This window comes from Dermacentor albipictus, chromosome 4, assembly GCF_038994185.2.
Source record: "Dermacentor albipictus isolate Rhodes 1998 colony chromosome 4, USDA_Dalb.pri_finalv2, whole genome shotgun sequence".
In the NCBI taxonomy this organism is placed as follows: domain Eukaryota; kingdom Metazoa; phylum Arthropoda; class Arachnida; order Ixodida; family Ixodidae; genus Dermacentor; species Dermacentor albipictus.
The window spans coordinates 44,532,724-44,548,021 of NC_091824.1; the positions used below are offsets into that span (position 1 = coordinate 44,532,724).

Below are 15,298 nucleotides of genomic sequence, written 5' to 3' on the forward strand. Positions count from 1 at the left end.
TAGATAGATAGATAGATAGATAGATAGAAAAGGAGATATGTTGCCGGAAGAGCGTGTCTCTGGCGTGCTGCTCCTGACCGCGGTAAAAACAAGTGTATAGGCGGGGAAAGAACGAGGTAGAGGGCAAGTGAAAGTGGTGAACTTACCTGCACACAACCAAAATCTACTCCAACGTAAAGGCGCGGGAGATCAGATGGTCTAATATAATATCTAATGTCGCTGCCTCTCACCCGCCGCGGTTGCTCAGTGGCTATGGTGTTAGGCTGCTGAGCACGAGGTCGCGGGATCGAATCCCGGCCACGGCGGCCGCATTTCGATGGGGGCGAAATGCGAAAACACCCGTGTACTTAGATTTAGGTGCACGTTAAAGAACCACAGGTGGTCAAAATTTCTGGAGTCCCCCACTACGGCGTGCCTCATAATCAGAAAGTGGTTTTGGCACGTAAAACCGCATATATTATTATTATCGCTGCCTCTCGACGCCCCAAATAAGTATATTAACAATGCCTTTAATGTTCAGTAGAAGGAGTAACGTACGTAAAGTGTGGCGCTAACGAGGCACGCGAAACAGACTTATATGGCAAAGGTACTGCCCTGTACCTACTTCAAGATTTTGCAGATCTTTCATCTGTAGACCTATGGCGCGATCGGAGATATTTTGTTCGCTGCGCGTTCTGTTCAGTTGCTGCAACGTCACAAAGTTGCAGTATGCAAAATTTGTGACAGCGGGGCGGAGAGAGCAGCCAATCAGGAAGCGGTGACCTCCCCGGAAGTTTACTTCCGTCGTTTGTCGTCTGCTCGCAAGCAGTATACTACAAAACCAAATGTTTCTCGTCTTCCAAATGAATTAAATCTTTATCTAAAAAAATGTATTTTTCTTCTCAAGCCCAAACACGTTTTCAAATAGTAGTACGTGTGACTACTGCAATTTATAACTACAAGGTTCTTTGCGTCGTCCCTAGGTGGTGTCGCGCACAGCGAGAAGGAAAAAGAAAAAAAAAAACGACGAGAAGAGTGGCGCACTTTTCAAGAGGCAGCGACAACATCCCAGTGGCTCGCTGGCACCGATGATGTTGTCGATTTCTCTGTGCAACCAACGAATTATTTGTTTCGAGAAAGAAAAACGACGCCGGAATTCACTTTCTGTCATTTCTTCAAACGCGTTTCGCAAACGTGCCATTCTGCAGCCGCAAAGGCCGCCTGTTGGATCCAATCCAATCCACCAGACGCGCCATGCGAAGCCGTATGATCGCTCCCAACTTCTCAACTCCCGCCGCGTTCGGACGAAATGCTCGGTGGGCGGATGATTGACAGGAGCGTGTCGTCATTTTGACGTCACCAAAAACGGGGCGGCGCCCCGCGGCTGGCGACGTCGGCGCGGAGTAGGCCAATCGCGCGCGCCGGTAACCGAACGAACGCGCCGAACAACCATCTCCGATCGCACCCCTAATCTCTTAAACGACGACAATACATCGCGAGGGTGCAGTATCGTGTTTGCCATTGAGTTATACCGCACGCATTGAAGTGCCAGCTACGAGGGCGAATCATAAAGTATTTCCCCTCTTATTTATTACTCCAATTAAGGTACATACAGGTAATTACAAATATAATGTACTATTCTACGTACCTTACACTATTATTCCACATAGTCCCCACACCGGTTCAGAAATTTGCCGCGTCGCAACACTAAACTTGAGATGCCCCTGTCGTCAGTCAGTGACGCATGCGGCTTCCCCGGAAGTCCATTGTCGTGCAAGTCTTCACGGCCTTTTCTCACAGCACAACTCACAACACAACCAACTCACACTTCTTAAAGCGAGACACCTTTGCCCTTACGTGGGCTGCATTTCCCTGTGGATAAATTTCGATGGGCGTTCATCCCTTGCTCCATAAAAAACGAATCACACTTCGTTGCTCCTACGCCGTGGACGTGTGAAACACAACCGCTATCTTCAACAACTGACAGCAGCGCCGTGCCGCGGAGCTACCGGCAGATAAGACCGATCCGGTCCAAGAGAGGTCCACCGCTGGGAATGGATATGTTGGCTTTGCGTTTACAGTCGCAATTTGGCTAAAGAAAAATGGGGGCAACGACTTTATGATTCGCGCTCGTATATCAATGTTCTGAGCTTTTAAACTTCAGTCTGTGCTTGTCAGAAAACAAAGAAACACCATCGAAGTTTTAAATCTGACGCAATGAGGGAAGATAAACGCGCAAGACGAGACAAACCTTCGTTGGCTCCCTCGCGCAGCAGGACATGCAGGTGCTTGTACAGCATGTAGTACTGGACGTGTCCCATCTCGTGGTGGACAGTGCGCAGGTCCTCCGCGCTCGGATCGGTGCACATCTTGATCCTAGAATCCGAAAGCCGCGGCAAAATTTTGAGTCGTACTAGTAGAGACTGCGCTGTTAAAAAAACAACGTATCTGTTCGCTTTGATGCAGCGTTCAGCACTGCGCACTAAGCTCGACAATTCTTCTATACTAGGTATCTATTGCACTATACAAAGCATTGTTCAGATCTGTGAAGAGTTCTAAGTACTAACGACAAGACCGCAACGGGTTTTCCTCTGGATGTCTGCACTCAAATGGTCGCGTTTGTGGGACGCAGTCGCCCGCATCACATCATGGTACGCTTGTTCCTCTCCTACCCTCCCTCTCACTCCTCCCTCCCTTCTTGTGGAGCACAGTCACTCTAAACTGCGCGCAATGGCAGCAAAACTCAAGTGCGAACACTCCAATATGAAAATAGACACCGAACAGGCACTCAAACATAAACTAAAGAAACTTGTAGCAGTGTAATCTTCTAAAATAAAAAGATTATGAACAACTTGCACAGCTGCAGCAATGATATAAAGTGTAACTAAGGCACTTCAAGAAGTCTCCTGCCTCAACACTGTGTGTTTCTTTCGAAGTAAAGGGCTGATGTGGCGGCGCAGCTTACCCATGGTTACTGTATCAAGTACTGTATCAAGTAATATATCGGCCTACCTAAATCCAAGGGGTCTGAAATTGTCCCCCGACAAAAGCGTTGCCATGGCTTTCACGCGGAGATGTATGGAAAAATACCCACTAGTGTTGGGTGGTCGCGCCCTTCCATACGTCAAGACGCAAAGGTTTCTTGGAGTGACGATCGACAGGAACCTCACATGGTCGCCCCAAGTGAAAAAACTGAGTGAGAAGATTTCCTCGGCGTCGCACGTATGCCGATTTCTAGCCGGATCACAGTGGGGCAGCACCTGTCGATCAATGGTGCTCCTCCATAAGGCCTACGTCGATGGAACACTACGTTATTACCTCCCGATCCTGCACAAAATATCTCCCACAAGCAAGAGAAAACTCGCGGCAGCACGAAACAACTGCCTTCGCGTATGTCTTGGCCTTCCGAAGGGGTCGTCCCGCTCAGGGATTGTAGCAGAAGCTGGTTGCCTGCCTCTGGAAGTGCTATGTTCGCAGGAGACACTTCGGATACACCTCCGCCACGTCATTCATACGAAGACTCACTTTTTAAAGGATATTTCCAGAACCCGTGCTACATCTAGCTTTGGGCAGGCCGTCGGAAGCATATCTATTTCGATTCCTGCTCAGGCATCACAAATTATGCCGCGAAACATTTCACCATGGACACTGTCCCCACTGGAAATCTTGCCATACATACCTGGAATCAGTGCGAAAAAGCAAATGCCTCAAGCAGCGACTTACCAGATAGCTTTAGAATATATGCACAGAGAATACGCAGCCGCAACGCACTTTTTCACAGATGGCTCTACAACTCCACATCGTTCATCATGCGGACTTTTTGTTCCCTCTACAGGACAACGATTCTCGTTTCGTCTTGAGCGAGCGACATCATCTACTTCAGCGGAGCTATATGGCATTAAGGAGGCCCTTGTGTATATACTTCGACAGCAGCCGCCAAAGACATGGGTGATATTCACAGACTCAAAAGCAGCCCTACAAAGTATGTGGAACAGGCACAAGCTTTGCAATAATCAACCAGCAGCATTTGACATTGCTTATCTTCACCACAGGGCTAAGATTGCTGGGCATTGCATAAAGTTCCAGTGGATACCTGGCCATGCCGGCATTTCGGGAAATGAAAGAGCGGACGAAGCTGCCAGAAATGGACTCCAATATCGCAAGTTCAGAAGAACATATTTTATAAAAGCCGACGCTTCAACCATGGCAAAAAAATATGCCTATCAAGAAAAAGACCGCATCTTGAATCTGCCGCTTCACCAAGACAACTTCCTACGTTACATTGACCCAGAAATGAGACCGAAAATTTCACGACCACTTCCTCGACACTTAGAGACATTGTACCATCGTCTTCGACTGAACGTGGCATATACGAACAATTATCTGTACCGCATAGGACTTACCACTAACCCATACTGTGATAACTGTCGCAACTTAGAGACAATTGAGCACATATTACTAGAATGCCCCGCGTACCGCGACGAGAGACAATTTCTTGAGCACCAAATGAACATGGTTCGCCACGAACCGTTAACGTTACCGAGCATCTTAGGTCCAATGCCCGGCCCTTCAAAACAGCGACGGGTTTTGGATTCATTGTTCAAATACCTGACGGAAATTGGTCAAATAGGAAAACTTTAAAAATTGCATCCTTCCTATACAAAAGCCTAAATTTACCCGCCATGTCACGTGTAAAAATTAGTATCAAGTCCACTAGGACATTTCATATTTATTTTTATCCTCTTTTTTTTCTCCCACTCTATTCTGGAATCTTTTAATCCCATTCCCCATCCCTATACAGAGTAGCATGCCAGCGGTTATATACGCGCCGGCAAAATTCTCTGTTTTTCTAATAAAGAGCCCTCTCTCTCTCTCTCTCTCTCTCTCTCTCTCTCTCTCTCAAGTACGAACGAAGTTCGAATCGATCTTTCCGCAAAACGCTACCGCCGCCAAATCTCAAAGACTATGCATGGATTTTCTAGAGTCCTCGCAGCTTCCTACAACAGATACGTCTTTAGTGCAACTCTTCTCGACGACTATTGGTTTGTCAAGAATTACAATTTGTTTTGTTGTTGTTTTCTCTTTGTTTTGCTTTCTCAGTTCGCATTGGAAACAGAGAACAGAAACAGCTTTCAGAGAAGGCAGGGAAACGTTCCTATATATGGTCCTTGCAGCGATAAGCAACGTAGCTGTACTGCATACCCGTGGAAATTTATACGTATCACAGGTTTCAATGAGATATCTTCCGAGCGAAGCTATGCAGAGCCATGATGGAAAAACGAACGCACCACGATGCAACAGATAGCAAAAAAGAAAAAGAAAAAAAAGAAGAAGAAATCAGCACACTTCTGCGACATATAGAGCCCAATTTTCGGCGAAGCTGATTCTTTTCGAGCTGGATCAAGCTTTAAATGTCCGCAGTTAAACTACACATCGTAAAACTTTGCACGCATGTGGCCCATTACGTAAACCATGCCATTTCCTACAATTTTATACGCGATGTCATTTTTCGTTCTCGAGGGCACCGAAAAGAAATGCGCGTAATGCTTGGAAAATCTGCATGCAATAGATAAGCTACAAGCAATAGACTTAGCACGCCCATCAGCCATAACGTGCTCGCCTGCTTCCCTCCCCTAGCTATAGGGTAACCAACAAAATGCTTTCCGGGTTAACATTCCTTCACTCTCCCTTTCTTTTCTTCTCCCCTAACGTATTCCGAGTGCTGCCTGAGTTCCGTGAAGCAACCTAAGTATAAGTTTTGAATCTATACTAACTTGCCCGTCCTTCAGTCACCGTGCAACCCATTCAACATCTTTATAATTGTACATCGTCAGCATGTTTCATGTCGGATGCGTGTATGTTCACACGGTGCTTCACTCTCAGACACACGCTCATACTTTGCCCATCCCAGCGATAGACGTAGTTATAAAGGGTGTGGCTTCGTACCTGAAATCGTCGCCGTCATACATGTTCCAGGCGGATGCGTGGCACTGAATGTCCCTGTCGGTCGGCTTTGTCATGATGGACTTCTTCCAAAACGTGTCCGTCATATTGTCAAGGCCTAAGCTCGCGAAGAAGTTGTCGGCCGCGTGGAACATCATCGTGGCATTCCATTTCTGCCAAATGGGCAAAACCAAGTGAGTGAATGTAAGCAGAAGCGATCCGCAGTGCAGCGTCATCACTGGAAGCGGCAACTAGGGAGCTGACTGTATAGAATTTGGGGGCCCGCCAACAGCGCATGTCGAGGTCTCGTCTTTGTAGAAATGGTTAACCGTGGTGAGTGATCGCGAGTACACGACAGAGTAGTCACAAAACTGATAAAATTGCTTTATCGGGCTCTTTATGAGCAATCGAGTATCTATAGAGGCCTTAAACAGACATTAACGCTGACTCCCAATACACGACCTGCAGCGGGTTTTATAATTCGCAGCGGCGGGAATGACTTTTTCGCGTGTTCATTGGGGGCGTGACCTGTTTTGTAGTAGTTGTCTTTGTATAAACGCCGTACTCCGATCTGCTGCACTGATGCGGAGACATTGCTTCAACGCCAAACTCTAAGCAGATATCTTTTTCACGCGGCAACTTCAACTGACATTCAGTGTTGAGCATCACGTTTTCATGGTGACACATTATGATCTGCGGACACATGAGCGCGATCCGAGACCTGACTCTCGGATTAATTTAGCTTCTCAGCAACGACATCCACCTCAGCTTTTCCCCATAGTCAGTGCCAACTTGAGATTAGATTTACAAATCCCGAAAATTGGGCCAATGTGGATTTCCGGTAATTTAGGTGTTCCGCAAGATGGGTGCTCCAGAGGAATCGGCCATGCTGTGTGAGCTATGCGCGGCGTCATGCACTCTACCACGGTGACGACGAGCTTTCAGCCAGCCTAGGTTGTTATAACAAGCACAAATCAACTGTAGTGGCCGGAGCACGTGCCTACCGCTGATGCACCATCAGCGGTAGGCGTTTTGTTGTTGGGTATTCTGGACGCGCCACAAGGAAACGATAGATATTCTTATATTAAATACATCAGATGTATGCGGACTAGCTAAAGAGACAGAAAGAGAGAAGAGAAGCTACATGTGGGGAAGGAAATGGGGGAGACAAAGAAAGAGAGAGGGAGAGAACAGACGAGTCTATATCGCAGACTCACATGCAGTAAACTAGGTGAAGCATGTCTACAGTCGGGCACTCAAGCCTGTTGCCTTCAAGTACTGAAGAAGCACTCGAATGGTTTTTTGAGCTGATGAATTGTGAGACCATGCCCTCAAGATCTTTGATTCTGTAAATGGCCTATCGTTCAGTCGGCACTAGCTATAGAAAGAAACTGAAATGCGTATTTCTACCCACCGTGGTTGCTCAGTGGCTATGGTGGTGGGCTGCTGAGCACGAGTTCGCGGGATCAAATCCCGTCCACGGCGGCCGCATTTCGATGGGGGCGAAATGCGAAAACGCCCGTGTGCTCAGATTTAGGTGCACGTTAAAGAACTCCAGGTGGTCCAGAGTCCTCCACTACGGCGTGCCTCATAACCAGAAAATTGTTTTGGCACGTAAAATCCCATAATTGTTTAATGCACGTTTCTCAAGAATGCCTCGGTTGAATCTTCGGTTTCACTGGAATACAGTACAACTGTTTATTGATAAACTATTAAAAATGTAGCCCCAAGAACGCACTGGTTAAACGTGTCGACGACACGATAAGGTAGCGAGAAAGCATCAAACAGCGTTCGGGCGTCTTTTCTGGCTTACCAGGGCTTTGCTCACTATAAGACTGAGATGTGTAGCATTCCATATGTGCAGCTTGCCAATCTAACTTAGCAGAATTCTTTAAAAACGTATGTCGTCACGCTGCGGTGTTGTGGGGACAGACAAAGGCAAAGTCGACGCTATGTTACGCTACACAAAGGGTAGGGCTTGTACCGACCTGCTCCACCATTGTCTTCGAGATGTCGAGGGGTTTCTCTTCCGTTGTGAGGTGAGGGTAAAGTGTGCCCCACTCTTGCGCCCACATGTTTCCTGCACATCAATGAAAAATAAGGCAGTGATGAGCAGCTAGCAAACATAAGTAGCTCCGAAAAAGAACGCGCCAAGAGTAACTGTTGTTCGCCATGGAAGCAGCTATTCAAAAGTTGTGATGAAATAGAGTTTGTCGTTATTTGTATTTTATTACACAGTATCATTTCTTTCATTTGTCTCCTTAAAGTAGACTGTAACGTCAGATGACCTGACGAAAAAAAAAGAGGACGTGATGGCAAGTGAATATTTAAAAATGGACGTTGTTCATGTTATCTTTCCGAGTACGTAAAGCGCAGTATGATTCCCTTTGTATAGAAGTATGTTGCTATCAATTGAATGTGTAATTGTTGATGACATGTCTTACACAAAAAACTAACAAAAATTAATACATTGGTAATCCAGTATGACGTGATCCGATCTATACGCTAATGTGAATGGTGCTGCTTTAATTAGAGATTTTTCCCCTCTCCATTGAGGTGCCTCGGTGGTGTTGTTGCACTTCGAATAATCTATACTCACTGACGATTGCCTGTTACGGCAAAATCACGTTTTTGCTCAGGATTAGTATTCATCAACGGGGGAAATAGGGGCCTAGATTCCTATCAGTGGCAAATTTTGATGCTGCTTACCCCGTTGCCCGGAGATTGACGTCCAAACCATGATTGATTCATGACTAAGAGGATAGCGAAGTCGCTTAAAGGGACACTAAATATTGTTGTGAAGTCAAGTTAAAGTCATAAAGCAATGCTCTAGAACGTCTAAGGCGTCAATATAATCGCGAACAGAGTTTTAGTAACCGAGAAATTGAGGTAAATGCATGACACGATTTGAGAGCCCCCAGCGACATTCCGGTACTAGCCCGATGACGAAGGCACTCCTCATCACAATTTGTAACTAGTGCTCAACTACTTGCAATAAAAAAAGATCATTTCATTAGTTTATAAGACGGAAGAAAATGCCACTTGTCTACTTCTCTTCGATTCTAAGCGGAAATAACGGTTTGACGTTACCCTTCAGCAGTATGGGCGGTCCAAAGGTTTCGTTTTCGCTCGACTCTGCGCGCTCGACTCTGCGCCGCGCGCGCTTTGGACTTTCAGTTGTTTCGTTATCACGTCGTGCTGCGCTGGTTCTGCTGGCTCGCAAAACTTGCATTTGGAACAAGCAGCGAGAATGCCACGTCCATGTGATGTCGTGTGATGTCGTGAGATGCACGAACGGTCCGCGGAACTTGGCTACGGGCAGTCGCAGCGGCGAATCCAACGTTACTTATCACTGTGTGCCAACGAGTGAACCTCTCCGTTCGAAGTGGTTAGGTGCCGTACCTCTGCCACAGCGCGTTGGCAAAGAGCCGAAAAATCGCATAGTGTGCTCGCTGCACTTTTGTCCAGAGGATTAGGAGTTCAACGCCGACTTACTGAAGTCGTGTAGAGTGCCTTTCAAAGCAGTGCTTTCCCGTAGCGCTGTTCCATCGGTCTTGCCTGCATTCTCCGAAGCACAAGAACAACTGCAGGCCGAAGACTTGCAGTTGGTGAGTGCGGCATTTGGTTTTCACGAAGGAAAAGCTACAAATGTGCGAATATGAACAGCTATGTCATACAGCTGCCGTCGTTGTAGTATAACGACGCCGGCAGCGCGAGCCCTCAGCAACAGGTCACGTTCATCAGTGCTTAAATCGCTGAAGTCGAGCCCAGCATCGCGAGCCAATGTGTCGTTGTCAGGGTCGTCTATTGCAACGAGCGTCAAAGTTGGCGTCATAAAATAAGGAACCAGCTTATCGTCGCGCGCTTTCCCTTCCGCTAGCCACCATAGTTCCACTTTCGCGCTGCTCTCGGCTCTGTCTTGGCTCTGTTTCTGGCCGCGCGTTTGCGTTTTGCGCAGAAAAGCCGTAGCGCCGTCTGCGGGCGCCGTTTTACTCACCGACGGGGCAACATCACTATGAGACCATGACGTCACCACTCCTCGATCGGAGGGCGGGCGATTTGAACTGCGCTAGAGGTGGGCGGACGCTTCACAACGCATTTTCTCTTAAAATAAGTCTCTTCTTCGCATGAAACGAGCGTTTCGAGGTTTCTGGGATGGTATTTCAACAGTCCACGTTGTCTTAATATTAACCTTTAGTGTCCCTTTAACTGATACTTAAGTACTATTGCAATCGGACCGCTGACACCAGTTATTGCAATCTCAGCGCTGACGCCCGTTGTTGCAATCGGACCGCTGGTACGAGTTGTTGCAACTGGGTCGCAAGCCCCAAGGGTAGCGTTGGCCTGGCGGCCTGGGGCACAACTGGAAGCATCCGAAGGTCCCGGCAAAGCATGAGTCGACTGCTAACAAAACAACTTGTTTATTCTAGCATCACAAAGAGCGGCCGGTCAGGTCGACCGAAGTGGAGAGACGGGAGAGCACGCTACTCAACGGAAGAAATCGGAGCCTCCCTCCTGGCGTCGGGGGGCAGCTGCTTTTATACTCTCGGAGTTGAGGGCAAGAAGGAACGTCACGGGATAAGGACACGTGACGGCGGGGCACGTACAAGCTGAGAGGCATGTTGAGACGAGTGTAGTGACGCATCCGCTGGGCCAGCGCCGGTCAGACCTCCTCGCTTCACACTTGGGGAGCCGCGCTTTGACAAGCGTGGGCACCACCATGCACACACACACACACACACGCACACTTGAAGACACATGGCACTGAAACATTCCTGGACGCGCTTGGCGGGGAGGCGTTGCGGCGGCGCGGAACGGGCCAAAATGTCCGCCGCTTTGAATGAAGCCCTGGCGTCCGTTGCATCCGCGCCGGCTATACCGCGCGTCGTAGGCGAAACGTAACAGTACGCTAATGGACGCATTGGGAAAGTAATATCGCCATCTTAATCTTTCGCCGTTGGGTCATGGTCGTCATACGGACTGAAGGATTGGGAGCTCGATTACTTAGTTCAGTTTAACGTCCCAAAGAAACACAGTGGCTATGAAAGATGGCGCGTAGAATTGTCCGGGAATTATTTGGATCACGTGCTTTTTTTTATGCGAAGCATATTACGAGAGCTCAACCCAGCTCCTCAGGCGCGGCGGTGTCGCCTTCAATTACCTTTGACCCCATGCCATACCACGTGACACCGTGACGTCACGACAGTGGAGAAACGGGGCTCCAACTCGCGCCGTCGCGGCGGTATATAAGCAGCTGCGCTTGTTTCTAGGTGGCTTTGGCTCAACTCTTGCAAGATGGGCTGGGTGGTGTTGGAACCTCAGTGCTGACACCCGTTATTGCAATCGGACCGCTGGCGCCCGTTGTCGCAAATGGGTCGCAAGCCCCAAGGGTAGCGTTGGCCTGGCGGCCTGGGGCACAACTGGAAGCATCCGAAGGTCCTGGCAAAGCATGAGTCGACTGCTAACAGAACAACTTGTTTATTCTAGCATCGCAAAAGAGCGGCCGGTCAGGTCGACCGAAGTGGAGAGACGGGAGAGCACGTAGCTCTACAGAAGAAATCGGAGCCTCTCTCTTGGCGTCCGGGAGCAGCTGCTTTTATACTCTTGGCGCCGCGGGCAAGAAGGAAGGTCACGGGATCACACCACGTGACAGCGAGGCACGGGCGGACTGAGAGACATGTAGAGACGAGTGTAGTGACGCATCAGACGGGCCGGCGCCGGTCAGACCTCCTCGCTTCACACTTGGGGAGCTCCTCTCCCCGGCTGCCGCGCTTTGACAAGCGTGGGCACACACACGCACACACAAAGACACGTGGCACTGAACATGCCGGGACGCGCTCGGCGGGGATGCGTCGCGGCCGCTCCGAACGGGCCAAAATGTCCGCCGCTTTGAACGAAGCCCCGGCGTCCGTTACATCCGCGCCGGCTTTACCGCGCGTCGTAGGCGAAACGTAACAGTGGGAATCGAACCAGGGTCTCCCGAGTGTGAGACGGAGACGCTACCACTGAGCCACGAGTACGATGCTTCAAAGCGGTACAAAAAATGGCTGTGGCTTAGCTAAGGTTAAGCCCAGGATGCGAAGCATACTAGCCTTTATTTTAGTTGTTGAACCACTGTTTAGCCTGGTGAACTGCTGTTGCTTGGTTACATTTGGTTCGGCTAGACGAAGAAACAACTCATGCGTTACTCTGCTTCGCCTTCAAGAGTGGAACGCGACAGCGTTCCCGTCGACCCGCCAAGGGGTGGAAGACAATGGGCTACGGCGCAGCGACTACGCGCCCCGCATTGGACGCGGTGAGCGTCGAACAACGCAGCGTTCCGCGCGGCAACGAAATGTGCGCCTGAGCAAGCGACGCACTCCTGAGCCTTAGAAACAGCTCGTTTCTAAGGCAACACCACATTCACTAGAGGCGCTTTTGTACCGCTTTGAAGCATCGTACTCGTGGCTCAGTGGTAGCGTCTCCGTGTCACACTCCGGAGACCCTGGTTCGATTCCCACCCAGCCCATCTTGGAAGAGTTGAGCCAAAGCCACCTAGAAAATCAGTCTCTGTAGCACGCCGCAACCTTCGCTTCTCATTCCAACGAGCAGCTGTCTCCCGGAGGCATCTCACCTCGTGAGTGTCTAGCAGAGGCAAGCGCAGCTGCTTATATACCGCCGCGACGCCGCGAGCGACGGCGCTAGTTGGAGCCCCGTTTCTCCTCCGTCGTGACGTCACGGTGTCACGTGGTATTGAAGGCGACACCGCCGCGCCTGAGGTGCTGGGTTGAGCTCTCGTAATATGCTTCGCGTAAAATGCCTCTAGTGAATGCGGTGTTGCCTTAGAAACGAGCTGTTTCTAAGGCTCAGGCGTGCGTCGCTTGCGCAAGCGCACATTTCGTTGCCGCGCCGAACGCTGCGTTGTTCGACGCTCACCGCGTCCAATGCGGGGCGCGTAGTCGCTGCGCCGTAGCCCGTTGTCTTACACCCCTTGGCGGGTCGACGGGAACGCTGTGGCATTCCACTTTTGAAGGCGAAGCAGAGTAACGCATGAGTTGTTTCTTCGTCTAGCCGAACCAAATATAGCCAAGCAACAACAGTTCACCAGGCTAAACAGTGGTTCAACAACTAAAATAAAGGCTAGTATGCTTCGCATCCTGGGCTTAACCTTAGCTAAGCCACAGCCATTTTTTTCTTTAATGCGAACCAAGCACTTAGTATACGAGCGTTTTTGAATTTCTAGAAGTGTGATGAGTGTAATCGAACCACTGAATTTGTACACAGCGGCACATCAAGGGTCATAGCCACCGATTCACCGCGGCAGATAATCTGGAACTTTCTCAATTCATAGAGACCTCCAATGTTGGGTTTGGTACTTATGGTCAATTTACAAACATATATTTAAGCAACGTGCTTCTGAAGCATAGCTCTGTTTGAGGCAAAGCCTAAGATTTGTAGATAAAGATGTCTGCACAATGAACGACTTCTATAAGCACTTACCTAAGAGATGGGCTGGTATGGTGCCGTCCCCAGGCAGGCGTCCTGGGTAGATCTCCCTGAGCCTCATCCGCACGTAAGCGTGCAGCTTTTTGTACAGAGGGGAGAGCTCTTCCCATAGTTTATCTACTATCTCCGTCATGTTTTCTGTCTCGTAATCGCTGAGCCAGGCGCTTTTGAGGTTGTCGTAACCTGCGATTCGGCCACACAAAACGAACAGTTCGCGGCATAACATAAGAGTGACTCCGGAAGTGAACAACGTGTAACATCAAACTTAAATTGAATTCTGGCGTCTTACGCGCCAAAGCCACGATTTGATTGTGCCGCCAGCCGTAGTGGGGGAGAGCCCGGATTAATTTTGACCACCAGGGGATCTTCAACGTGCCCCAAATGCACAGGACGCGGGCGCTTTTTTTTTTTTTGCATTTCGCTCCCATCGAGATGCGGCTACCGCGGCCGGGATTTGATCCTGCTACATCGTGCTTAGCAGCCCAACCCCATAGCCACGGAGCCACCGCGGCTGGTACATCAAAATTCCACAAAATGAGAACGACCGCACCACGTTTGCGCGTCAAACGTCTGAGAGGTTTCCTACGTATACTTACATTGCAGCGTGCACGAGTAGTGTTCACCCTCTCCCTCCTTCCTCTTTCTATTCCTCATTTCCCTTTTCCCTAATGTATGTACCAAACCGGACGCCCGTCCGATTGAGCTCCCCGCCTTGCCTCTCCTAGCTTTTTCGCTCTCTCCACTATGTATTCGAGTAATTTCACTAATGTACCGGCGAAATGCAGACACACAATTCCGTTACGGTCTCTCTTCAGGGTCATATATCCGTGACTCGAGTGATTACTTGCTAATCCGTGCCTGAGTTATTGCGTGCTTCCTTTAGACAAGGAAGCAATAGTTTTTAGCACACAAAACGTGGAAGGAATGAAGAGGGCGACAGGTGACTTCCTTAATTCCATGTTTTTGCGCACTAAAGGGTATTTTTTTTTCCTGAATGTTGTACCAACCAGCACAAGCTGCCATTATTTTTGCATGCATATCAGAATACGGGCAGATGCCATTATTTTAAGCTTTTGCTTCGATGAACTTATGTATGTTATGGGCGGTTTCTTTAGCGTGGCATAAGACATTCGCTTTGAATTAAATGATACATTTTATCTGCTCGAACTGAGTTAAATGACTACAAAACTAAAATCTACCGGCTAATGTACGCATTAGCGTACATTAGCCGGTAGATTTTAGTTTTTAGTGCTACGCTCCTGGGCTAAACATTAGTTTAGCCCAGGAGTGTAGCAACCAATGCAGTTAACAGGGCACTAAATAGCCAGGACAACGAGAGAGAAAGTGAAAAAAAATTAATTAGGAAGCAGCAGAAAAGTCCATCTGATGCTAACCTACCTAGGCTGCTACTTTGCATCAGAAAAAAAAAGTAGAAGAGAAGGTGAGCGAAATAATTTTATGAAGAGTGACGATGAGGATATAGCCGCTTGAATAAATATTTTCACTTCACAGGTGGACCAATCACAGCGTCCAGTAAAGCCCGTGCTGCGCAGGGAAGAAGGTAATGCGCAAATTACTCTTGCAGGTAGATAGGAGTGAGTGCGGCGGGCGAAATCTGAGTAAGGCCCCTTCAGACAGCGGTCACTTGTCGAACTGAGAGTATTAGTAAACGCCTGCCGTTCTCTCGCATCATAGTTCGGTTACCGTTTCACGTATGTCACAACTATATACCACAATTGGGAGATTGCCCATGTCGGAGCAGATGCGCCTATCATTTGGCAAGGCCAGGCACAGTCGCCGACTGCGAAAATAGGTGAATTACCTTGATGGAGGGAAGTGCTGCGGCATTCGAAAAGGCATAGTAGTATACTAACTAAGCCTGTGAAGACGT

The 15,298-nt window shown here is 48.8% G+C and overlaps 1 protein-coding gene across 1 annotated transcript in view; it reads right to left on the minus strand.

The window, feature by feature from the left end:
* Positions 1-15,298, minus strand: part of LOC135907155 (angiotensin-converting enzyme-like) — an 80,617-nt gene that overhangs the window by 20,462 nt on the left and 44,857 nt on the right. The window contains exons 6-9 of the mRNA XM_065438818.2: positions 13,402-13,590; positions 7,911-8,002; positions 5,926-6,095; positions 2,231-2,355 (exon numbers count right to left, since the gene is read on the minus strand). Of these exons, the coding sequence (XP_065294890.2) occupies positions 2,231-2,355; positions 5,926-6,095; positions 7,911-8,002; positions 13,402-13,590 (576 nt within the window). The remainder of the gene's footprint in view (positions 1-2,230; positions 2,356-5,925; positions 6,096-7,910; positions 8,003-13,401; positions 13,591-15,298) is intronic.